The sequence below is a fragment of the Mustelus asterias genome, chromosome 5, assembly GCF_964213995.1.
Source record: "Mustelus asterias chromosome 5, sMusAst1.hap1.1, whole genome shotgun sequence".
In the NCBI taxonomy this organism is placed as follows: Eukaryota; Metazoa; Chordata; class Chondrichthyes; order Carcharhiniformes; family Triakidae; genus Mustelus; species Mustelus asterias.
In genome coordinates, this window is record NC_135805.1 from 105,098,457 (window position 1) to 105,125,617 (window position 27,161).

The window sequence follows — 27,161 nt, forward strand, 5'->3', positions numbered from 1 at the left end:
AACCGGTGTCCTCTCGTAGCAGCCATTTCAGCCCTGGGGAAAAAGCCTCCGAGAATCCACCCGATCTATACCTCTCAACATCTTGTACACCTCTATCAGGTCACCTCTCATCCTTCGTCTCTCCAAGGAGAAAAGACCGAGTCCCTCAACCTATCCTCATAAGGCATGCCAACCAATCCAGGCAGCATCCTTGTAAATCTTCTCTGCACCCTTTCAATCATTTCCACATCCCTCCTGTAATGAGGCGACCAGAACTGAGCACAGTACTCCAAGTGGGGTCTGACGAGGGTCTTATAAAGCTGCATCATTATCTCCCGACTCCTAAACTCAATCCCTCGATTGATGAAGGCCAGCACACCATACGCCTTCTTAACCACCTCCTCTACCTGCGAGGCCGATTTAAGAGTCCTATGGACCCGGACCCCAAGGTCCTTCTGATCCTCTACACCGCTAAGAGTCTTACCCTTGATATTAAACTCCTTCACCCCATTTGACCTGCCAAAATGGACCACTACACATTTATCCGGGTTGAAGTCCATCTGCCACTTCTCCGCCCAGTCTTGCATCCTATCTATGTCATGCTGCAGCTTCTGACATCCCTCCAAACTATCCACAACACCACCAACCTTCGTGTCGTCGGCAAACTCACCAACCCATCCCTCCACTTCCTCATCCAGGTCATTTATGAAAATGACAAACAGCAAGGGTCCCTGAACAGATCCCTGGGGCACTCCACTGGTGACCGACCTCCATTCAGAAAAAGACCCATCTACAACCACTCTCTGCCTTCTGCAGGCAAGCCAGTTCTGGATCCACAAGGCAACAGCCCCTTGGATCCCATGCCCTACCCAAATGTAGACACCAACATTTGTTGGTGTCTACATTTGGGTGCAATTGAATTGTTAATCTGTACCACCTTGGAGAAAATGTCAGGTGGATCTCCAGGAAGATAACATTTTTTAAGCTTTTAGCATGTGACGCTTCTCATCATTAGGGCTCCTGTATGGTTAGCAAAACCATTTATAGTTGGTTAGAAACTTGAGCCCTATATTTCAGGGTCATTAATTTTTTTGTTTCAGTAGTTAATTTTTAATTTGGCTGTATGAATCATTCTACAAAAGTAATTATATCGTCACGTCATCTCCAAGAACTCCAAATAGCTATTACCTGAACTGTAACTGTATTTTTAATTTTTATTTTCATTTCAGTGGCTTTCAGATAGAGAAAAGAGAAGTTTACAGAAGAATGATGTTGGTGAGTGCAAGTTTCCATCTAAATATTTTACCATAATAAAATGAAATGTTTTTGTCGTGAAATATTTGAGCTTTTATCTTTTTGTTTTCTTTGTGCATGGCTGTATTTCTAATCAGCTTCCATGGCATTGCCTGTAGACAATCTGAGATCAGACATGTCTGGGGGCTGTGATGTTTGCTTAGAAAGATGGGACTGTATTTTACCCAGCCTGTCTCTTTTCACTTAATTGCAACTTGCAGATGAATACATTGCAACAACATTATAATCAGGAATGTGCCCATACTCTGTCAATCTGGCTTGTCACGAGTCACCATAATGTTGCATAGAAATTAGAACTAACTGTTGAAGTGATCTGTGTTCGTGGCTAATGACCCTGTGTTTAAAGGAAAAAAAAATCTCTTGCTCTTGCAATTAATTTACAACTGTATTGTTCTAGATCTCTCAGTCACAAACAATCTGTTACTATCTGCTCTGTCCATTTCCTTTATACTCATAAACACTGTTAAATCCCCCCATGATCTTTTCTGTATCCCAATTTTTCAAGTCATCTTCTTATTTGTAAGTTATGCCAACAACATTGTACTAGAACTACATTGTGCACTCTCAATTGTCTCATGTCCTTGCTAAACCTGTAGAGTGCAAAACTGTGGCCTCTACTAAAGTTTCATATAAATTCAGTATTTGATTTCATTCTATACTTGCTATAAAACCCATTCATGGTAATTCACTGTCTGTGTGGCGTTTGCACATTTCCCCCCCCCCCCCCCCCCTTGCCGTGTCTGTGTGGGTTTCCTCCGGATGCTCTGCTTTCCTCCCACAGTCCAAAGATGTGCAGGTTAGGTGCATTGGCCATGCTAAATTCTCTCTGTGTACCCAAACAGGCGCCGGAGTGTGGTGACTAAGGCATTTTCACAGTAACTTCATTGCAGTGTGAATGTAAGCCTACTTGTGACTAATAAATAAACTAAACTCCTTTGTGTCTACTGTATAATGGATATTTAATTTCTAAGTATGTCTGAAATGTTGTTGCTTTGTCCCTGACTTCGGATACAAATGCAGTGGTAAACATGAACCACAGCACCAAAATTTGGGATAAAAGGAGTATGAAAAATTGGTCCACTTGCATTATCAGGATATGACCAGCATGCTAGGGGTGCCAATTATGCTCCATAAAGCAGTGTACTGATTGGGAAGAGGGTAACGATTGGTTGGGGAAGAAGCTGACAGCTGCCCACATGACAGAAGAGCTCCCTGTGCCTCCATGTTTTTTTTTCACTTGCCTTCTTGGTGGAAACTGCAGATGCTTTGCATCTGAGAACTGGCCAGAATGCATGAAGTGCATGCTGCAATCAGCAGCTAACTAATTTCAGGAATGGGTCTTCATCAGGCCCCCAAAGGCAATGGATATAATGTCTATTCTGTATGATTACAGGGCACTTGACCAGTTTGGCATGTGGTATATGCTTGGCACAAGATTATGCAGGTGCAATATTGAACCCTTCACAGTTTATTTTCACTTGAAAAGCAAGCAATGGTACAAGCAATTCCTGCTCCACTTTATTACTAGCCACATAACAATATTTCTGTTAAGAGGCTGTCAATAGTCCTATTTTGTGTGTTAATCCACTTCCTGTGGAAGGTACCTCAGATGAAAATATCATATGTACTCACCAGAAATCAGGAGGAATTAGTTGCTTTTATTTTAACATGGTTAACTGTAAAACTTCTCCCTGATGACACGACAAACTATCACACTTGTACATAGGAGTTGCATGCATGATGCAGTTAAGCTAAAGTTATTTTTGTTGGGCTTTTTGTTTGTAATGCTTTCAACAATTTAAGCATTTATCTGTTCCGATGTCTGATCAAGCAGACATGTTAGGGCCATTTTTGAAAAATGAAGGCAGATAAAGCCATCCTACCTTACAGGTTTCATTCAAACTTGATAAAGAGATGCAAGAAACTGCAAATCCACAGAAAACTTCCAAGCAGCAATTATCCTCTTATGAGTCTCCCCAATGTACTTAAAAGGTGGCACAGTTGGTTAACACATTCTCCCTGTGTTTCCATGGGTTTCTTCCGGGTGCTCCGGTTTCCTCCCACAGTCCAAACATGTTTAGGTTAGGTGGATTAACCATGGTAAATTTGTGGGGTTACGGAAATAGAGTGGGGAGTAGGCCTTGATAATGTGCTCTTTCGGAGAGTTGGTGCAGACTTGATGTGCTGAATGGCCTCCTTCTGCACTGTGGGATTTCTATATAGTTTATAGAGGTTAGACCATGTGGCCATAAGAGGACTGAGTTGCAACAGAATAATACATTATGTCTCATATGATGTAACACCTTCCTTGTAAACTAGTGGTGTTGGGGGAATCACCTGTGATGTCTGGGAGCATACAAACAATATTTTTCTTTCTCTATAGATGTACGTCGCAGAATTGAGCTTATCCAGGACTTTGAGATGCCTACAGTTTGTACCACCATTAAGGTTTCAAGAGATGGCCAATATATCATTGCAACTGGTAAATTAAATGATTTTGTTTACTTTATTTGTATGAACTTTTTATTAACCTTGTGTTAAATTGTTTCATTGTCATCTTCAACTGTGGAGTAGTAGGCTGAGCTAAATTAGTTTCTCAATTTATCTCCCAGATCTTAAACTGGTTGACACGAGTGTTTTATTATTTTCTTAAAGTAGTTGTTTAGCCAAAAGTTTTATACAACATTAAAATTTATTAGAAATCCCTCCACTTTCTGATGAAAAAGATCATGAATAAACGATTCCCCAGGAACCGATTGTTTTTCCTCGATTCAGGGAGAAAAACAAAGAAGGCAATCTATATGGTGTTGACAATCAAATGAGTCATGAGATACAAGTATCAGTAGATTGGAAACAAGCTGTCATGGTGCCCATATTCAAAAAAGGTTATGAAGCAAACACAATCTGCAACCTATCACTCTTCCTTCCATTCCATGTGAAATCAATTGTCGCGATTAAACTTGCGAATCATCACTAATTAACAATAGTCAGTAAGGATTCAGAAGGGAACATTATTTCTGATTAAGCTCCTCGATTTAACCAAAGCTCAAAATGGTGGTAATTCAGTGTAAACTCTGTGAATGAATAAGAAACTGGATAAAGGATGGGGGTTGGGGGGAAACAAGAGAGGAATGGTAAGCAACACTTTGACAATGAGAATGGTTGGGGTGGGGGTGTGAACGCTGAGTGGGATATTTTTGGGAGTGGAAACATGGCTGTTTCTAATTTACATAATTGGTTTGGAGATTCATTACAAAAAGGCCAAATAAGCACACAAAACCAGCAGGATCTTTGAATGCCGTTCAGAAATTAGAAATATTTGGACAAAATATAGGTGGGCAGAATAATGGTCAGTGAAATTTAATGCTCAGAAGTATAAACAATCATTATATAGTACCCTCCTGTAAAAATAAAGCCCACGGAACTTCAGAAAAGATACAAAAAATGGACACATATTGAAGATGATATTAGCAAAAGTGATGAAAAGGTCAGCCAGGGAGGTAAGTTCGTAGCCAGGACATAAAGGAAGAGAGGGAGATTGGGTTTAAGGGAAGGAATTATGTGGAGCCTAGGTGGCTGAAGGCATCACTGTAATTATGAGATAAAGGGAGAGTGATTATACATAATGTAAGAGTTTGCAAAATGGAATTAGTTTGGGGCAAAGGTTGCATATTCTATTAATGTTAAAATATCCAGGAATAATATAAACTGAAATAGATCAAAAAATCCTCTTTGTACTGAATATGTCCAATCAATGCAGAACTGCATTGACAAAGTCAATGAGATGATGCACTATGCAACTAAAATAGTAGGATTCAAGTCAGAGGAAGTAATGATCAAACCTTAAGAGCTTTAGCCATTTCACAACTCAATACAGCATCCACGGCTGGTCGTTTAAAAAAATAAAAGGCATTTGAAGCACTAGAAGTAATGGAGAGAAGAGCCATAAGGTCAACCTCGAGCGTCAGCTCTGTCATGGGAGAAAACAGATGAAACCTGAGCTTCTCTGCCCAGAAGGAGCCATCTAAGAAGTGATCTTGTTTGTTATAAATATCATCTCTCTCTGTACAAGTGAGTTTATAAATTATCTTTTGGATTTCTGTGTTTGTGTTAGAAAACTATCAAGTACTCAAAGCGTTCTTTAAAGGGGACTATAAATCTTTTCTGTTGGGTGATATTGTCGCAACTTTTTTGAGAATGAATAAACATTATTGATCTTTAATACAAACTTATTCATCTCTGCAGGCACATACAAGCCACGGATTCGATGTTATGACACATACCAGTTATCAATGAAGTTTGAACGGTGTCTTGATTCAGAAGGTTGAATAAATAATTCTTTGGCCTTATTAACTTATGAATATAAAGTTTAAACAAAACTTGAGTGACCTGCACACATTGTAATAAATAGAATGCACTTCAGCTTTGAATCCTTCAATATATAGGATAAAACATTTAATTATAAGCAACACTATCTAAAATTTGATTTTTTAAAAATTTTGCTTCTGTTTTTATGTTTTTGCAAATATGTAAGGAAAAATGTTCTGAACATAATTTCGTGTTAAGAAATTGAATAGTGACGAACTTTAAACAACTGGCATTTATGTAGTATCTTTGCTGTGAAAAATATCTTTGGACAATTCACCAAAACTTTGGCTCCAGGAGGAGATTTTAGGGCTGATTGAAATCTTGCTCAGAGGTGGGATTTAGGAAGGATGTTCAACCAGGTAAGAAGGGAGGCAGAAGAGATCTAGGAGGTAAATCAGAGTTTGAGGCATAGATGATGGAAGCCACAGCCATCGATAGTTGCAAAAAGGATCCCTGGAGGCAACAGATTGAATTTGGAGGAATGCAGCCTCCTTGGACTGTGGTGGGGATGGAGAAGGTTGCAGAGATGTAAGACCATGAAGGAATTTGAATATAAGGATACAAATTTTAAACTTGAGGTAATGGTGGGTCTGGGAAGCCATGCGGAACAGAAAGTAAAGGTGAATAGGAGTACTGGATAGGATTCTCCCAGCAGATGTTTGCAGGAGCTGAAGCTAATGGAAGCTGTCTGTGAAGGCGTTTGAACGTTCAAGTTTAATGGTGACAATGGCAATGATGAGGGTTTCCACAATAAATGGGCTGAGGTTGGGGAGTGTTGTGAAAATAGGCATTTTTTGTGATGGCACAGATATGAAATTAGCAACTTAGCTTGCCACTCAATCAGGTGCCAAGGTTATTCAGAGAAGTTCAACCTGAAAAGATGGCCGAGGAAGAAAATAGAATCCATGACCAGAGTGTATGGAGTTTGTTCTGGAGACAAAGACACTATCTTTTAATACTTGTAGAAATAGTTCATTCAGAACTGCATGTCAAATTAGTACACTGCCATAAAATAGTGGAGGGGTTGAGAAAGGTGCTGAAAAAGCTGGATGCATACTGTCTCTGTGCTCAAGGAGCAGTATAAAGATGAGAGGCCAAGAATAGGGTGACTCCAGAGGTAACTGAGATAGAGGAGAAATCATTGCTGGAGATGTGCTGACTGTTGATGGGAGGAGTGAAGCTGAACAAAATAGTCCCACTAAGCTGGACAACGAAGGAGAGGATTGGAAAGAGAATGCTCAGGGAGAGATAACTAATTGGCAGTCACAAAGGAAGTCATTTGTGACTTAGAATCAAAGGAGTTCTAATCAATGGTAGGATAGAAACTTGATTGAAAAGATCAAGCATGTAACTGCAGGAAGGATAGGCCCATATTTGGGAGGCACGAGCATTTGGAGAATAAAGAGAGGTTGAAAATATCTTGCAACGGCAGAGGACTAGAACCAATGTTGCCTGTGAGCTGCACTGCGACCAAATGTTCCCATGTACAAGGCAGCCTGTTTAAGTTACTGTGAATGCACCACCAAACACACACATTTTATGGGCCCGTACTCAAAAAATAATAATTACAGGCGGTTGTGTTGGCTTGAAGGTTTTTTTTAAAGTGGTGGGTGTGGGCTGCAGTTTTTGAATTGTACGGTAATTGCACCTTAAGAGAACAAACCATTTGTAAAGCCAGCATGGGAACCAGGAAAGGAAGTTGGATGGTTAACTGTTTCATGGGAATGTGGTCAAACAGCCCGAAGAGGAGATGGGTTAGGCCAAGTAGAAATCTTGATGATGGTGTGATTTGATGAGGACCAGATTGCTACAATGATGTCTGATGTTTTGAATGGGGCAGGTGGTGAGACATAGAATCAGCTGGGAAGTAGCAAAAGAACTTGATTCAACCCGAGAGGCGGGTTTCTTTCGAGCCTTAATTTGAATGGAATCATTTACAATAGTATTTTGGAATGAAAGGGCCTGGTTCATGTCTAAATTGGTATTCTGAAGGGAAATGTTGAGTGATCCACCAGAAGTCCAAGAGGCAATGGATGGTGGAGCCAGATAGGAGGAGGTTGCCAAGGTTAGCCCTTAGATGTTTTTGAAAGAACATTATTTAGATCTGAATTATTTGTAAAACATTGGCAAGTATAGCCTTATTTTAAATTGTTAATTTATTTTTGATGCAAAGTAACTTTTTAATCCAATGTAGTGGTTGGGGATGAGTTGTACTTTACATCTTCCAGTGTTAGTTGCATTTTTGGCGTATCGAGTGGTAGCCAGACAATTTTCTAGTTTGAACTTGGCAGCAATCATTTGAGGTGGCTCTTGATTTTTGAAATGGTTAAAACTTCCTGCATTTATACTATTTTAATGTTAGATTTTGGATTTAAAAGTGTTTAATAGCACAACTTTACAATAATAATTTAGAAATAAGGTAAAATACTAATTTTATTCATTCTGTTTTAGTGTAATATTTCAGTTTGCGGTAGATTGTTTACTTTCACTATATTAATAATGTTGTAATTTCTATTGTTTTCTTTTGCAGTTGTAACATTTGAGATTTTATCAGATGATTATTCAAAGGTATGACTACATTCTGCTAACTTTATTAATGGAAAGATTGTATGTTAGCAATTAGATTTGCATTTATTATAACTCATTAATGTGTCTGAGAAACATCTCCAAGACTTCAAACAAATTGCAAGTAATTATGCCGTAATTCTCACTTCACTGCTTTTCTGCTTTTACAGATAGTTTTCCTGCTGAGTGACCGTTATGTAGAGTTTCATTCACAGCATGGCCACTATTATAGGACACGCATCCCTAAGTTTGGTAGAGATTTCTCCTATCATTATCCATCATGTGATCTCTATTTTGTAGGAACAAGGTATATATAATTACTTTTTAACTCGTATGTTGCATGGTTAACATTAAGCAATATTGGATAATGTGGGACATTTACATAAAATATAAACAAAATCTTGGGTGATTTTACAAACAAGTCTTCACAATTATTTTCAGTGTGTTCTTAACACTAGTCTGTAAAACTAAGAAAACCCATATTTTTGAAGTTTATAGTTTTGATCCATTTTGTGTTTATTTGCTAAATGAAAGTGATTTTTAAAAACATTCTCTGCACCCTTTGCATTAATATGAATAGGGATAAGAAACCATTCATTAGGTTTGTATTGCTGTAAAGGAGAAGGTTGACAGTCCTCCGTTGTGATTGTTGATGGCCATGATCCATGGTTTATCAATGCTTGTTAACGAAAGGAAAATTCACAATGTATATTAATGATTTAAATGAGGGAATAAAATGTAATGGCTATAGATTTCACATTCCCCTCTCCCAATGAGACCTGGGTATCCTTGTACACCAGTCACTGCAGCAGGCAGTGAAGATGGCAAATGGTATGGCGGCCTCTATATTCTAGTACAAGAGCTGGGATGTCTTGCTGCAGTTATACAGCGTATTGGTGAGACCACACTTGGAATATTGTGCGCAGTTTTGGTCTTATCTGTGGAAGGATGTTCTTGCTATGGAGGGAGTACAGCAAGGTTTACCAGACTGATTCCTGGAATGGCAGGACTGATGTATGAGGAGAGATTGAGTCGGTTAGGATTATATTCACTGTAATTTAGACAAGTGAGGGGGCATCTCATAGAAACCTGTAAAATTCAAACAGGGCTAGACAATGTAGATGCAGGAAGGATGTTCCTGATGGCAGAGGAGTCCAGAACCAGGGGTCACTGTCTAAGGATACGAGAGGAGAAATTTATTCACCAGAGTGGTGAGCCTGTGGAATTCTCTACCACAGAAAGCAGTTTTGGCCAAAACGTTGTATTTTTTTCAAGGAGTTAGTTATAGTTCTTGGGGGGGTCAAGGGATCAAAGGATATGCAGGGGGGGGGAGGGGAGGGAGAGAGGAGGAGGGGAGGGGGGGGGGGGGGGGGGTGGGGGGGAGAGAGGAGGAGGGAGGGAACCGGTTCCTGAGTTGGATGATCATAATGAATGGCAGAGCAGTCTCAAAGGGCTGAATGGTGTACTCCTATTTTCTATCATTCTATGAAAAGGAATGCAATGAGAAGCATGTTTTATTTTATCCATGCATTTTTCTTCAGGTACAGTAGAAGAATAGCTAATTGACCCCATTTGTGGATACTTCTTAATGACAATCTAGCAAGCGTGCAGAAAACCTTTTGTAAAATCATCCATTTGTCATTTGAACTGAATTATAATAAATCATAACTGAAAATTTAGTAAGAATTGACTAAACATCATAAGCTAGGTGTGGAGAGGATAAAAAGGAAAAAGATCTCTGCATCACCAAGGTACCAACACCTCTGCAACACAAAGGTGCCTTTAAAGACACTTCTAGATTGCAGGGACACTGCTATTTACTTTTTGTGCCTTCTCGTTTAATTTTAAATGCTGCTTTTACTTTTGTGTCCCTCCAGTTCTGAAGTCTACAGATTGAATTTGGAACAGGGACGATTCCTAAATTCACTACAGACAGATGCTTCGTAAGTATTTATTTGTTTGTCACAAATAGGCTTACATTCACACTGCAATGAAGTTACTGTGAAAATCCCCTAGTCACCACACTCCGGCACATGTTCAGGTGCACTGAGGGAGAATTTAGCATGGCCAATGCACCTAACCATCACATTTTTGGACTGAGAGGGGAAACCAGAGCACCCGGATGAAACCCATGCAGACACAGGGAGAACGTGCAAACGCCACACAGACAGTGACCCAAACCGGGAATCGAACCGGGTCTCTGACGCTGTAAGGCAGCAGTGCTAACCACTGTGCTGCCCCATATAAAAGTATTTTACCAATTTATACTGTACTCAATACAATAAAATGTCCCGCAACATTTCACAGAAATGAGTAATTGGATATTGAGCAGTAATGTGAAAAAAACGGAGTCCATGACTAACAAAGACTTTGAGGGAGTAGAGCTTGAATGCATGTGGGAGAAGTAAAGGCACGCATGGACTGGAAAGGTAGGGCACATAAGGACACAGAGGCTTTTGTTAATGACGCCAAAAAGTTTGAAATTAATGCTTTTGAGGGCAGGTGTCTGAGTGGAGTTCTGCACTTTGAAGGCTAGCAAAGCAAGCACTGGAATAATCGACTGGAGATGTTAAACATGTATAAGGGTTATAGTAGAGACAGAGATAGCTGATATAGAAATATAGGTGGGGGAGGGTTGCATGATGTGAGCGCAGGAATAGTTGTGTTTCTGTGAGCTCTGGCGCTACATTTTTTAAAAATCCTTTCATTTATCCTGCTGCACAGCCCATAAATAACTAATCCTGAACTGAAAACTATACTGTGTCCCTGGATGATTTCTGGTTAAGTTTCTGTGACTGAAGGCTGAATATAGTCCAGAAAATCCTTGATTGAAAAAGCAATCCGAGGTAGCCAGGGTGGAGCCAAGTCCTCAATGTGGTGGTTTTGTTGGTGAACGGGCACTCGACCCACCGATGTTGAAGGCATTGTAGATGATGACTGACTATGAGTAAAGTTATAGACAATGGGCTCGGCCTTTTGTCACAGTGCTCCCATTGCTGAACTACAGAGCTGGATGAAGCAGAGAAAAATATACTTAAGGTCGAGAATGTGGCTCCCTCACTTGAGGCTCGTTTGCAATCCTTGGAGGATCAGCTGCATGATATGTCAGATATCTTTGTTGATCTGGAGAACCAGGACTGGAGAAAGAGTGTCAATGTGGCTGGTTTTCTGGAGGAAGCTGAGGGTAAGCTTTCAGTTGAATGAGAACTCGCTGCCACGCTTTCGTAATGTCGATTTGGAAGGTGCACATCATATCCTGTCTTTGAGGCCTGGGATCGGTCAACGACGAAGGTTGACGGTATGTGTTTTCATAGCTTCAATGTTCACTGGAGAGAGAGGGGCAGCCCGCCAGATGTAGCAAGACCCCATCACATGATGGGAGCTGAGGTCTCTTTCCACCAGGGCTTATCAGCAACAACAACAGCGAAGGTGCAGAGGTTTTGGTGAAGTTTGAAGCACCTGAAAGCCATTGGAATTCAGTATGCTTTGCTATACCCTATTGTATTTGATGGGTCCTTAAAGTCGCTCAACAATCCTATCAAGGCTCTGGTCTTTCTAAGCTCTGTTGATGGCAATAATTTGGAGTCACAATCTGCAGGATTGTTAATCCAGGACTGTTCCCCTTGTCATTGTACTCCCTTTTTTCTTGTTGTGTTGCTTATCATGTTGGCAAGGCTGATTTTAGTATATGAGTACTGAGGTGAATTTTGCCTGTTATCCTTTGGAAATCAGGAACGTCCATTTGTTTATAATGGAATGCAGCCCCCTGTGTGCTCCTGTGGTGAAATGGGAGAAACTTAGCCTAAAATTCTACACCGTCTGCACTCACTCTTAATATATCCTTGTGGCACTGGGGGTCCAGGGTGGTAATGGGGCTCTACCTATCCTACTTTTAGCCCTGGTCTGGTTTAGTATCCTTGAAGCATTTGAGAAGTTATCCTGATACTTGCAGTATGGAACTATATCCTTTATTTCTTATTGTCCAGCTGCGGCTGTCCTTCGTTTTATTGGGGCACATGCTGGATAGGCTGTATGGCACTAGAGTTGGGTGATATTTATCCATCCTTTTGTCTTATCCTTGCATTTACCATGGTGATATTAAGTATATGGTATCCTTTACTTTAAACATGAATAATATGAGTAGCGCCAAGGCAGTGAGGTGGGTAAGTGGTTCGATGTAGAGGTTGTGGGTATGGCCCTACAAATCCTCACAGTGGGTGAGGAAAATCCTCTTGGAACTAATTGGTCAAGTATACTTTTTTTGTTATTGTGGGGGTCAAAGAATCTCTGTGCTTCTGTAAAGTTACAGATGGATCACATTCTGAAAAAATACATTGTTTTGTGTCATTTGTGCCTATGGCATAGCTGGAGTTGGTAGAAGTACCTTCTGGTGCATGCCCAAGCATGGTGCGAGAATCTCTGGCTGACCTGTCTTTTAATCTGTGATAATATCTTATATTCTCCTCAGCTCGACAAGCAATGGCAGTAGCTACTTTGAAAGTTTGCAGTATGAAGCAATAAACCTTGTTTATGATCTAGTAATAAGTCTCCTTCAGTGTAAAATTGTCATGAAGTGGATCGTTGTTCTGGATTGTATTGGATATGTTCTGGTGGGGCCCCCCCTATCTCAAGTATTTGGGTTCTGCTTTATTTGAATTACTCCTACGAGGTTTCCATAAGTTATGTAGCTCTGTCTGTTATCCTGTAAATGAAGGTATGCACCATTACACCACATTGTGTGCCTAGTATCCCCCTTTCCCTGAGGTATCCCTTTTATTATCTGGATGTTTGGGAACACCGATTCAGGCAGTACGTTGTTGGACTTACTCCTACAAACTTTTCCATAAGCTTTGTAGCTCTGTCTCTGTTATTCTGCAAGGGTGTGCACTGCTATGCCATATCATAGAATCCCTACAGTGCAGAAGGAGCCGTTCGGCCCATCATGCCTACATGACAACAATCCCAACTTTTCAAATTCAGCTCATTCTCGGACAGGACACTCGGAGTTATGCACTTGTGTTTATGAAACACAAGGGGGGTGATTCTCCAAGCCCGTGTACCAATCGAGGGGCAGTGATCGAGCTGGCCAGCGATCGGGAGGCTGGCAATACCGGGCCGGTGCATGTGCACTGACCTCGGTGCTTACAGATCAGCGCATGCGCAATGGCCTACTAAGTGCAATGCTACCGGCCTCTCGGGCAGAAATAGGCCCTGCCCACTGATTTTCAGAAGGAATCCCGCTAGGGCACTCTGCTGTGCTCAAGAGTGTGGGAGATTCGATCTGAAAATCCTGCTTTAAAAAAACTAGCGTGGGTTACCCCCGTGAAAATTACCCCCCTTTTCACGCGAATTGGAGACTTTGAATTCTTTTGGGAGGATCTCAGCCAATATGTTGGAATTATATTGTGTAAATAAGTACTTCTGCCACTGGGAGGAGCTATTTCCTTGCTATAGTATATACTAAACAATCTGCATAATGTGTTGAGTCTAAGGAAGAAGAATATTGAATTTGTAATTGTAAAGTGATCATGTTTTTAATTATCTTTTAAAACAGTGGAAAGGCATTTCTAAAGTTGGTATAAATGGCAAAAAGTAAAACCTGGTTAGAATAGTGAGCATTCTTTTCCCCAACAGAAATCAGCAGCATATCAGAGGTTTAAAAGGAAACCAAGATGATCATGTTATCTATCAACAAACAAAAGCTTGCTAAATGTAAACCTAGGTGAGGAAACCAGCAGGACTTGGGGGTGGCACAGTGGTTAGCTCTGCTGCCTCACAGCGCCAGGATCCCAGGTTCAATTCCGGCCTTGGGTCACTGTCTGCGTAGAGTTTGCACATTCTCCCCATATCGGCGTGGGTTTCCTCCGGGTGCTCCAGTTTCATCCCACAGTCGAAAGATGTGCTGGTTAGGTTGATTGGCCATGCTAAATTGACCCTAGTGTCAGGGAGATTAGTAGGGTAAATGCATGGGATTACAGAAATAGGGCCTGGGTGGGATTGTGGTTGGCACAGACTTGGGCTGAATGGCCTCCTTCTGTACAGTAGGGATTCTACTGGAGTTGGAAGTGAAAAATAATGGGAAGCGAAGGAATTCAAAATAGTAATGACCTGAATGTAATTGAGACTTTTGAAGACACCTTTAGCATTTATTTTTCTTTCTTATTAAAATAGTATATAATTCTGATTACACTGTGGTAGTACGATGTGGGGCAAAATGCCATTTAAAAAAAATAAACTTTAATGTCAACTATTTATATTCTCAGGCAGAACAATGTTTGTGATATTAACCCTACACACTACCTCTTTGCTACTGGGACAGCTGAGGTAATACAAACCTTTGGTTTACTTTTCAGATTCTCTTTTTTTTTGTTAAACATTGAATAGATTTTACCTCAAAATATTTTTTCTCCGTTTTAGGGTAAAGTGGAATGTTGGGATCCACGGACAAGAAACAGAGTGGGAATGCTTGATTGTGCTTTGAGCAGTGTCACAACTGATACCGAGTAAGCAAAATAATGTGTACATTTGAAAACACTGATCTCAAGAAACAAAAGACGCATTAGGTAGCTAAGTGCGCATATGTGAAGAATTGAGTTTGATGGGAGCGACAGCACGTTACTTAGCCATAAAAATTCTCAATATAACCTGTTTTCATAAAAATGGATTTCTGGCTGTCCCAGGTCGTTACAAGCAAAGGAAACCAAACATTGAAACTGATCAATGATAAAATGCTTGCCAACTCAAATCATTAATACAAAGCTTTGGACCCAATTTCTCAGCGATTCAACTTTAGTCTGCTATTCGGCTAAAAAATAAACATGCATCAGAAGTCATGGAACCATGAGAGGAATAAAAAAAAATGAAATAATTTCACTTTGAATAGCCTTAGAAACTGAAATAACAATTCAAATTGGAACTTGTCCTTTCCTCATCTCTTTTCTTGCCCTGCCCATTTTGCCTCCTGGATCAATTATCCCACAATTTTCTAATCCTGATCTGCAACACTAGGTCTTGACTATGTGCACCACTGAGAGGTTAGTTAACTTTGATTAGGTTTAGTGCTGCCATCTAATAATGCTTGACTTTTGTATCTGGTTTTATTTTTATTCCCTCTGGGTGGGAAGCCACCCCTGGATTTTGCCGGCACTAACATGTCTGTGATTGAGAAATCATGATTGCAGACCCAAGGCCACATGATGTTCTACCCTGCACCCTTCAACTGGAGCTAGTCGTTTTCCACATGTGTGGATAATCTACATTTTTGCCTTTGATTAAAATGATTGGAAATTCACAGGAAATGTCTTTCAAATAAAGATCCTTATTATTTCATTTCCTCGGAAATGATTTGCAAGCATTATGCAAGTAGCGACTTTTATTTCCTTTTGAATATGAAACAAGATTTTTGGGGTTCATTCCTCAGGGCAATGGCTTGACCAACCAGAGTCAAGCTGCCTAGTTTAAATTTTAAACAATGTGTGGCAGTTAACTCTCAGTCATCATTATCTGGTGCATTACTAATGGCAACACCTCTACCAATCTAAGTCCATCTGCCAACCAGACAGCACTGTCTTCTTCTACACTAAGATCTACAGTATATTCCTACAAATGCCTTGATGAGTTCAAGATGAAAAACTTCCACAACTGTCTTTTTTTTTAGCAATACGCAAGTTCTGTACTACCAAACTACTTTTTAACCTTTTTCTACAGCGCATATTGTTATTTATTTTCTACAGGAAGTGATTAAACAATTAGGAGTGCAGATTTTTGCTCTGGTCTAGTTAAGATTTTGTTTCTGGGTAATGTTAAACGGATGTCTGCCATAGCAAGGATTCAAGGTAGTTCCTTCACTCCCATGTGAAATAGCTATCAAGACTGTGCAGTTTTGTGTTATATTATGATATCGTGCACCTCTCCAGATCTTCTGAATCTCAGATCTTGCTACCATAGTCAATAAAAGATATTTAACACATTATTTTCTTTTTTGGGTAGTAGTTCCAGACTTGAAAGTAGCGAGTCCATTGAGTTTGCAGTTGATAATGAACAAACCAGCATAACAGTTGTTACTAGAACTTTCAATCGTCTGCTTATATCCTGATTTTATTTACCAGTAAACTCAAAGCTCCTGACTCATTGGGCATTCATCTTTGTTGAGTTTCTAATCAAAACAAGCTACTTGGACCAATCCAGTATTTTGAAAGTACAGCTATGTTCAGTCTGATTTTTTTCCCCCTCGCTAGGAATGCATTGCTGTAGTGCCTTGTTAAGTTCATAATATCAACTTTGTTTATCCACAAAGATGGAAATACAAAAATCCTTAAATGAGATAGTCCAGGTTTCATAGTTCAGACAATCTGCAAGTCCTGGCACACACATGCTTAATGTGCAAGTGGCTCAATTCCATTTCCACTTGAACTGTTTTACTTTTTTGTCCTATTTTTGAATTTTGGGGGCATGAGGGATTGGAAAGGCCAATGGACACTTTCATTAAAGATAATTTCTGTTTGTTCCTCCTTTATAAAGAACAAAGCTGTAATATAAAAGAACAACAAGAAAAGTTTGCTTCCTACCACTACCACAAGGCACTCTTTAAAAATGCACCTCTAGTGAAAGAGAAACCAAACTAAACGTGACTACCTCCAAATTACTGGAGAGGGGCTGTTGCCTCAATGAGGGATAAATCCTGAATCAGATAGGAATGCGTTAGTAGACCATTTGGCTCATTGAGCCTGCTCTTCCACTCAAACAGATCATGGGTGATCATCTACCTCTATGCCAGATCTTCAAAATCAGTGGATATCTCATGAATATAGATGCTTCCATTAAGTATGCAGAAACCTGAAGGGTCCTACACACAAGTAGATTAGTTACCATGCATGCATGACCGTGCACAAAAATTCGAACATCTCTGTACTTAACTACAGTTGCCCAAAGTGTGGAGATGCATTGTTCAAGATGCATATATTTTAATGGAACATTAATTTAAACTTTTGCTGAAAGGTCCCAGAAAAGTTAACCCTATTTCTCTCTCTGTAGATGGTAGCAGACCAGCTGAGAATTTACAGTTTTTTTTAAAAGGTCTAGATCACCTGTTCAGTCTGGAGATATCTGGCTATCAAAAAGGGTATTAACCCAGCTTTTTTAACAGTAATAGTGTTTGATAATGTTCTGTTTGCCGATCATTAATTGCGTTTTTTAAATTACAGAATTGATGGGCTGCCTTCTATTTCTGCTTTGAAGTTTAATGGAGCGTTGCATATGGTTGTTGGCACCACAACAGGTCAAGTAAGTGTCATGAACAGAATATGACTGACCTATTGAGTTATCGCATTTGGACTTTATTTAATTTAAAACAAAATGTAATGTCTTGTCCTTCTCATGATACAGCATGTGAAATTCATAATCTTGCAATTTTATGCAGAAAGATTAATTTCCTAATTGCTTTTTTAAATACAAATTATTTTCTCCCTCCCTTCTATACCCTTTCCCTTTCTATCACAAAAGTTCTTGGAGCACCTGACTTAATGGATGGCATTGTGTTTTCATTTCATGAGAGGAGTGCATTATTGCATGTAAACTGAATGGGATCAGTGATTTGTTTTTAGAACTTTACTTAGACTCACTTGTACTCTGACCTTTGGAAAAGCAGATCAGTCCAGGGTCTCATTCCTGAGGAATTTAGTAGCTTCCTATTTTATACTGCCATTTTTGCATTGATGGGAACTAAAAACTACTTTGGATCAGTGCAAAAGTAGCTGAATTGTTCCAGCCATAATAGGCTGCTAATTAGCAAATAAATTTACAAATAATTTAAGCTCCCACATGGTTGTCGTATTACCAATATACCATACCATCTAATGTAATTACTCTGTCTCCCCTGCTGTATCTTCATTTCAAAACAATCCAGCAAGCTAGAAATTAATTCTGATCTGATTATGAACTTAAAAATGATTTTCTTTCGCTAAGTTGTACCTACTGTACTTCACTAAAATGTTTTCCAACAGCTAAGCAGAAAATATTCTCACTTCCCATTACAGTTACAGGCAGTAACTGTGTTTTCATTTCATGAGAGGAGTGCAACGGGCGGCACGGTAGCACAGTGGTTAGCACTGCTGCTTCACAGCTCCAGGGTCCCAGGTTCGATTCCCGGCTCGGGTCACTGTCTGTGTGGAGTTTGCACATTCTCCTCGTGTCTGCGTGGGTTTCCTCCGGGTGCTCCGGTTTCCTCCCACAGTCCAAAGATGTGCGAGTTAGGTTGATTGGCCAGGTTAAAAATTGCCACTTAGAGTCCAGAGATGCATAGGTTAGAGGGATTAGCAGGTAAAATATGTGGGGGTAGGGCCTGGGTGGGATTGTGGTCGGTGCAGACTCGATGGGCCGAATGGCCTCCTTCTGCACTGTAGGGTTTCTATGATATGATTTCTATGAGTATTAGCAGCATATTATTTATTGCTGTTTGAGGGTCAGCTTTGTACTGGGTGCCTAAACATTCAAATATAAAATGCATTGCTCAAGGATACTAAATTGTGAAAATTGGGGGTATGGTTATGTAATTCTCAAGAATTATGGTATATTCAAAGAACAATACAGCACAGGAACAGGCCCTTCAGCCCTCCAAGCCCGTGCCGCTCCCTGGTCCAAACTAGACCATTCTTTTGTATCCCTCCATTCCCACTCCGTTCATATGGCTATCTAGATAAATCTTAAACGTTCCCAGTGTGTCCGCCTACACCACCTTGCCTGGCAGCGCATTCCAGCCCCCCACCACCCTCTGTGTAAAATACGTCCTTCTGATATCTGTGTTTAAACTTCCCCCGCTTCACCTTGAACCTATGACCCCTCGTGAACGTCACCACCGACCTGGGGAAAAGCTTCCCACCATTCACCCTATCTATGCCTTTCATAATTTTATACACCTCTATTAAGTCTCCCCTCATCCTCCGTCTTTCCAGGGAGAACAACCCCAGTTTACCCAATCTCTCCTCCTAACTAAGCCCCTCCATACCAGGCAACATCCTGGTTCCTTAAGGAACACATGAATGAATTTTTTTTGTTCTTTGTCCTCATTACCGTAAGAGTTTTCTCCTTTACCCTGCTGCAGCCATTTTTTAAAAAACAATTCTAGTGTGTAATGGCACAGAGAGAACTGCAATAAATTTATTGCTTTCAGTAAAATAACTGACTTGAAAAAGCTTTAACTGCATTTTCCACAATTTTCTCAACCTTAAACTTGTTTCTGGTGAAAGTAGCTGCCCTAACAATGACGGAAGTATTCAACCAGGCATGTATGGCACCATGAAAATGCATTTAAGCATGGAGAGTCAAAGGAAAATATCTTCTTTGGCTGGAATCATATTTAGCACAAAAAAAGATGGTTGTGATTGTCAGAGGTGAGTCATTACTGCTGAGGTTCCTCGAGGAACTGTCCTCAGCCCTATCATCTTCAATTCACTTTGTGAATCCAGTGTTAAGAATATAAGCACGAACAGGAGTAGACCATACAGCCTATCGAGCCTGCTCCATTTAATATGGCTGATTTTTTGTTTCAACTCCACTTTTTTTGTTTACTCCCCATATCCCTCAAGTCCAAACATTGTCAGCTTCAATCTTAAATATTTCGCACAATGGAGCATCCTTTGGGTAGAGGATCTTAAAAATTTACAATCATCGAGTAAAGAAATTTCTCCCCACCTCAGTCCTAAATGATCCCTTATCCTGAGACTGTGCCCCCGTGTCCTAGATTTCCAGCCAGGGAAAACAACCTCTGTGTCTAGCCTGTCCCTTTAGAATCTTGTATGTTTCAATGAGATCGCCTCTCATTCTTCTTGACTCCAGAGATATGGATCCAATTTATCTGCCCCCTCATCATAGGATAACCACCTTATCTAGGTGCCAATCTAGTGATTCCTTGCTGTATGCCTCTAATGCAAATATATTCTTCCTTTAAAAATGGAGACCAAAGCTATGCAGAGTATATGAGATGGGGCCTCGCCAAAGCTCTGTACAATCGTAGCAAGACACTTTTTTTATTCTTGTATTCCAATCCCCCTTGCAATAAAGACCAGTATGCCATTTGACATCATAATTGCTTACTCTATCTGCGTTTTAAGCTCTTCATACACGTATACCTAGTCCCTTTGACAACATTTACGAGTGTCTTGTCTTGCAAATATTCTGCTTTAAATTCTTGTGAACCTCCCCTGTCTTCACATTGTACTCCATCTACTACCAAGTTGCCCATTCACTCAACCTGTTGATTTGTCTTTGAAGCCTCTTTGTTGTCCTCCTCACAGCTTGCATATCCACCTAGCTTTATATCATCTGCAAACACAGATGAACATATATGATATAATTATATTAGCTTGTAAACAGTTGAGCAATGATCCCTGTGGCTCTGCACTTGTCACAGCCTACCAACTTGAAAATACCCCTATTTATTCCTACTCTGCTTCTTCTCAGTTAACCGATCCTCCTTCCATGCTGATGTATCACTCCCCAACTCCTTGAGCCCATAATCTTGTGTGTGGCCCTTATTGAATGCTTTTGGAAATCCAAGTATGCTACTTCTATTTGTTCCCCTTGTCTACTCTACTAGTTACATCTTCAGAAAGCTCTATTTATTAGACAATTTCCCTTATAAACATAGTGTGATCAACTTACATTATTAAGACTTGTTTCTTGTTCGTGAAGCAACTCAGAGCAGAAGTTGGATAATGTCTAAGCTTGGAGTGGCGAATAGCAGATAGCATTTGTCACAAGCCTCAAACAACTATTAATGGTGCTGTCATTGTCAAGCCCATCATCTATTTGTGGCCATTCAAGGAAGAGGACCTAGGGCAAAGTAACATGGGCAGTGAATGTAATACAGCCAGTGTTTACATTCATAATTAATTAGTATTTCTTTATGACTACAAATTTGGTTTGAATGTCATGAAGTTGATCGAACTGAATTCAGTTAATCATTTGCTAACTCTCTTGATTGAAAATCAGATGTTCTTTTGATATTTAATAACAGGTCTTGTTATATGATCTTCGTTCAAGCCGTCCACTAATTGTTAAGGACCATCACTATGGACTACCAATTAAATCGATTGAATTCCAGGAACAGTTAGATTTGGTCATTTCAGCAGATTCCAGGATTGTAAAAATGTGGAATCAGAATACAGTAAGTTATTAATATCCTGTATAGAAATTGGGTAGTGCTGTTGATTCTAGTGCAAGGAAACTCATTTTGGGAGATTGAGGATTCCATCTACCTTTACAGGCCAGCAGTGCATTTTAGTTGCATTTTTTTGTCTTGTTGCCTGTGCGAATCTTCCCCCAGTATCTGAGGATTCTGTGACCAGAAGCCTAATTGTAGTTGTGATATTCAGTACTCTACTTACGCAGATTGTTGACTCGGGTGCAATGAATGCAATTGCTATAAGATGAGCAGTTGCACAATTTAAACATATGGGTTGCAAAACATGCATTGCTCCAAATTATGTTGCTAATTTATTCTTGCTAGAAAAATCTGTATTTTAATGGAATTAAGTACAGAAGGCCATACAATTGATTGTGTGCAGGTATGCAGTATCATTATGTCTAAGCTACCTGGTCTAATCCAGTAGCCAAATTTCCATTTATCCTGTCCGAGTCCCCTCAATGCAGTGATTGCCTACTTTAATTGTTGCCTACAGTAAAATATACTAGCCTGCCAGATCTTTGCTAGAGTCTCTTGCATGAGAAGTTTGTGACATGCAGGCTTGCTATTGGCATTTGATTTGAAGGTGCCTTCAAAATGTTGAGTGTAATTGTCAGTGCCTGCTGAGGAAACGCCAGACTTGGGACAATTGTTAATAGAGGCAGTCTGTATATCCAGAATTCATATCACTAGGTAGAACTTAGCTGCTGCAGAGGTTTTGGCAATTGGGGGTAATGCTCAAATGTGAGTTCTTAATATGTACTTGCATACATAGTTTTCTTTCCTAATCAAAATTAAAAACCACCACTGCTATAATATGAGCAGACTTGGACAGAATTTACAATCTATTGTATGGTCTAGCAGCAATGTTCCCTGAACACTGACTGAGCAAGTAAACTGACACTGTGATCATTCATATGTTCGTGAGTAATTTCCCAAACATTCGGATCTCCAAAGTCTAGTTACTCTATTCTGGATTTTGGGCAGTAGTAATTTGAGAAACATGAATCAAGATAAACATAGAATAAAATTGGAAATGGGTTGGTGGCAGAAGAGGAAAGGCTGGGATAAATATGCAAATATTTTAGTGACTAGAATTTCATCCTTTATTTTTAGGGGGAAATATTCACCTCCATTGAAACAGAGCATGAAATCAATGACCTTTGCCTTTATCCTCACTCGGGTAAGTGCAAAACAACTTTGTACATCAAAATGGTATATTTGCATTTTTATAAGATGCACTTTGTCAGTGCAATGAATTTCAGTATCTATCATTTTTCAACAGAGCTCTTGAGGTCCCAGACTGTCAGTGAGGCTAATTGGGAATGCATTTTTACAGTAACTGACATTTATATTTTGTGTTTTGTAACAGCGACATTGATTTAATTCCTTCCTGTGTTACTAAAGCAATTTTTTATGCAAACATTGTCTGTTATTTTAGCGCTCTATAATCTAAGTTTTTCTACTGGGGTTGGGGCAAGAGGGGCAGTTGCTTGGAGTCCAGAACGACGACATCTCATTCATATAGACCCAAACACTTGCATGTCATGAGAGAAATGTTGGTGATGCCCAAGTCAACTCGTCATTCTTGTGGTTTACATTCAAATATATAGATTCTATAATCCTATTAGTTAGCATCCTTTCATCTGAGACAGGCATACAGAACTTGAGGTCAGATGAGATCATCTGTACTTCTTGTGATGGCTGAGGAAGCAGATTTTGAAAAGGCAAAATCTGCTCAAGTACCACATTCAAAGTTGTCCTTTACTGTTGATGTAGGATAACCTCCGTTCTGGAGCATCTGAAACCACATGTCATTGTGGCGGCAACTCCTGTCCACAGCATAAGTTATCAGCTAGGTTTCCCACTTGTCATAATTGATGTTGAGGGCTTTCATGTCTCTTTTGGCAGCAACTTTGAATCAGAGCTATGGTTGCCCTGCTCGTCTCTTGGCACAGACTACCTATGCATGTACTTGGTCCTTGGGAATATGACCATCTTCCATCCTGTGCACATGCCAGAGCCAGCAAAACCATTTTATAGGGAACAGAATGCATTAGGCAGATCCCAGGGTTTTAATGTGAATGAAATGAGGATCCCAATTTTAAAAATAACTTAATTTGCCATGCAATATTGGCTATACTGTATATCTAAAATATCTGTGCCAATGGTTCAGTGCAATTCAAACCAGGAAGTACTAATGCACACTAGCCAAATGCAATTGCTCCAGCGAATATATTGTGATGTCACAAGAGACTGGGGATTGTTGTCCAAATACAAAATAAAAATGAAGGTTTGCCTTCAGATACCCAGCAAAACAGAAAAGGAAGGAAATAAACACCTAGCTCTTCTTTGAGCCTAACTTAACACACAACATATTCCTATTTAAACCTGGATGGCTAATCCGTTTCCAAGGAAAACTCAACATTTAGTACCCTAGAGCGACAGTCTTTCAGTAGCGCAAGGCAGAGGCAAAGTAAAAATACAGGTGAAAAGGTCAGATTACCAGTGGGTTCTCATACAGGCCAAAGTTCAATCCAAATCAATATTTTCGTACTGTCTGAGATCAGCAACAAAAGACCATTATGCTCACGGCAAATTCTTCACTCTCCAAGGCACCCATTGAGATGCAGCATATATGGTAATGCAATTGGTGAATTGCTGGTCATCTTGCTATACAGGACTCCCATCTTATACAGTTATAATAAGATTGTACACATTTTTTTAAAAACTTAAATGAAGACGACATTTTTAGGAAAGCAAAGCCAATCTCTCTCGCAGGTAATTATTATTTGTAATTAATATGATGTACTTTCACAGTCAATCATACTTAATTGTTTAGATTCAGGCCTTTCTAACTGGGGAGCAAGTAATACTGCTTTTAGTTTATTTTTATTATTTGATTTTATATTAGTATTACATCTAACCTAACAAATGTTTGCTATCTATGCTGTTTCCTTGTTCTATTAATGTATCACTTCAAAATGGAAACACAATTGCACTGTTTTCAGGTATATTGTATTCTCTCATGTCCTTTTTGACAACAGGCAGGAATGTAGTACCAGCAGATTAATTTGACTACTCCTGTGAAAGATTTTTGTGTTGCATCAGCGGTCTGGAATACCTTCCTTGGGAAGAAAAATACTTGTGTTTTATGAAGATGGACTAGTTTTTAAAAAGCAAATCAATTTCTTGTAAATGCCCCCCCCCCCCCTCTTGTTTTTGCTGGAAGAATTAATGGTGGCTATAAAGTTATTTGTGGCCTTAATCACCCCACAAAGACATCTGATGCAATGGAGGCTTGAGGTGAACAGTGAAATGTTAATACAGACTCAAATGGCCCAGGCTAACATTAATGAAAGCTGTGTGCACTCACTAGAGCTAAAAAGATGTGTCCCTATTTACCTGAATATATCTTAATTTGTTTGTAAATGAAACAAAACTCAATTCTGCTTTTACCTTTCCAGGAATGTTCTTTCTAGCTAATGAATCGCCTAAAATGCATACATTCTATGTTCCAGTAAGTAGATTGATGAATTTCTTGTTGATATTTCCACAGAATTATGGAAGGATTGCTTTATACTTAGCCAGCTTCTAGGATTTTATCTGCATTTTTAATTGCAGTTTTCTATTGCGAAGCTTATCTTAGATTAAAATTGCATCATTTACTTTTGCTGTGAGATTGTTTTGGATTTTGTAACTTAGTTTTGCTCGTGTATAGCTGATTTGTAAGCACAATTAAATCTGGTATTTTGTCTGTGTTGCCATTTGAATTGCGCATATCTGGACAGTTAGCACTGGGAACCTGTTCAACCAGGGCATCGTACTAAAATCCCACTAAGTGTTCCCAGCATTTCTTTAATGCCTGCTAGGTAGAATGAGGAAAGCATGGCAGCAATTCTGATCTGTAAGTATGGCTGATCTTGTTTTTCTTGCACCCGTAGCCTGGGAATGTTTCCTTTTAACTGTAGCACCTTTGCTACTGTCATGTAGGGTAGTAGTAATTTCAGCAGAGACTGGCTTTTCAATTTGACCCCTTGCCTTGCTTTGACACCTTAGATACATTTGCACAATTGAGTTGTTAGGATCGCGGTTGATACTACTAGACAGAGAGTCCCAGACTGGAACCCTGGCTCAGAAGATGGTAAAGTTTTTCATTTTTTAGAAAATGTGGAGGAACGAATCACAGGATTGCCAATTAGTTTTTAACAACAAGAAAAAAATATTTATTAAACATTGAAGTTTGATTCTAATATAATACTCCTTCATTCCCCTTTACCTTCACAAATGTAGAGATTTAAAAGATAACGCCCCTCACTGAAACCAAATGGCAGATGCCACTCAATTGATCTTCCAGGGACTTCTCCTCGAATTCCCCCAGATGATGTCACACTTATTTCAAAACTCCACTCTCAGAAAGACACCTTTTTTAAAAAATCAGCTGTTTTCATCAAGAACCACTTCCAAGTTTTGCAAAAGCTTCCTCCATGGTTTTTCAACTTCCCTTTCTGGATTCCTTTTTCCTGAATGCCTTTGCACAAACTGATACCCAGCCACCGATTGCTCCACAATTGTCTCAACTAACATTTCACAGTCTGTGGTAGGATGTCACAAACCTTCGAACCACTTCAGATATCTTTCCAGCTTCTCGCTAACCAACCCCTTCTCCACTCTTTATGACTTTGCTGAGTAGTATATGTTCCAATTTCAGTTCCTCTTTGTTCTTTCGGTTTAAGACTTCATGGAAACTTTTCTTCATTTCTCAGGTTTTGTTAACTAGCTGTTTTTTAAATTTCTGGCACTAGCCTTCTTTGCCCTTTACACCATGATATGGCTTTTCTTCTGCCAGGGTTAAGAGAGATGTTCTCTTTCCAGCTGTGAAACTTCTCTTCCAGTAAAAAAAACTAAACTCAAAAAGCCCTTTTCTAAAGGTGCCCCTGATTGCTAAGCATCACTTTCCTTCTCCAAGCTTTTATTTGATTTTCACGCCATAAAACACACTCAGCACAATAAAAACACACAGTTTTAACTGAAACCAGCACCCCCTTGCACGCAAACACCTTTGTTTAACATGAATCTAAATAGAGTTTTAACCTTCCTTACAAACACATACTAAACTAAACCCATTTAAGTCTTAACCTTATTTCTAATATAGATCCTTTAAAACTACTTCTTTTCCTGACTCAGTATTTTAAAGAATTGTAGCAATTCTCCAACATGTGCTTCAAGTGCTACATCGTAAATATGTGAATAGAACATTTGCGTCAATACCTGGTAGCAATCTTGTTGGTGCCAAATATGTTTATGTACTTCACATTTGAAGGGCAAACCACCTGATGTAAAATTAACATAGTATTTGTAGGAAAAGGTCCCTATTCAGGAGGAAAAGGAAAAACCTTTTAAGGTGGATAGGAAAATATTGAATTCTCAATATCTGATTTTAAGTTGATAGGTTCATTACACTAATGTTGATTACACCAATTTGCACTAATTTAACCCTGAATGAAGAGATGCAACACATTGGATTAGAAAATGGAAAGTTGCAGAGGAATCCCATTTGATTTGATACCTCACGAGTACTGCACCTAGTGCACAAATCTGTGTGTCAAGTGAAAAGCAGTGTGCTTAATTTGCCAGCTTTGACTATCAAGGCACATGTGCATAATGACTACTTTGGTGAGATGGCTGGAGTTAAATTTTGACTTTACACCTATAATCTAGTTTCAACATCCACTTGGGGTGAAAAGACAGTAAA

General features: G+C 39.5%; 1 protein-coding gene across 1 annotated transcript in view; it reads left to right on the forward strand.

Annotated features, from left to right (window-relative positions):
* nol10 (nucleolar protein 10) overlaps positions 1 to 27,161 on the forward strand; it is a 58,184-nt gene that overhangs the window by 6,274 nt on the left and 24,749 nt on the right. Inside the window, exons 2-13 of the mRNA XM_078213141.1 lie at positions 1,209 to 1,254; positions 3,677 to 3,775; positions 5,539 to 5,616; positions 8,192 to 8,229; positions 8,397 to 8,533; positions 10,104 to 10,169; positions 14,490 to 14,550; positions 14,644 to 14,729; positions 17,430 to 17,508; positions 21,239 to 21,388; positions 22,523 to 22,589; positions 24,874 to 24,926. Coding sequence (XP_078069267.1) covers positions 1,209 to 1,254; positions 3,677 to 3,775; positions 5,539 to 5,616; positions 8,192 to 8,229; positions 8,397 to 8,533; positions 10,104 to 10,169; positions 14,490 to 14,550; positions 14,644 to 14,729; positions 17,430 to 17,508; positions 21,239 to 21,388; positions 22,523 to 22,589; positions 24,874 to 24,926 — 960 coding nt within the window. The remainder of the gene's footprint in view (positions 1 to 1,208; positions 1,255 to 3,676; positions 3,776 to 5,538; positions 5,617 to 8,191; positions 8,230 to 8,396; positions 8,534 to 10,103; positions 10,170 to 14,489; positions 14,551 to 14,643; positions 14,730 to 17,429; positions 17,509 to 21,238; positions 21,389 to 22,522; positions 22,590 to 24,873; positions 24,927 to 27,161) is intronic.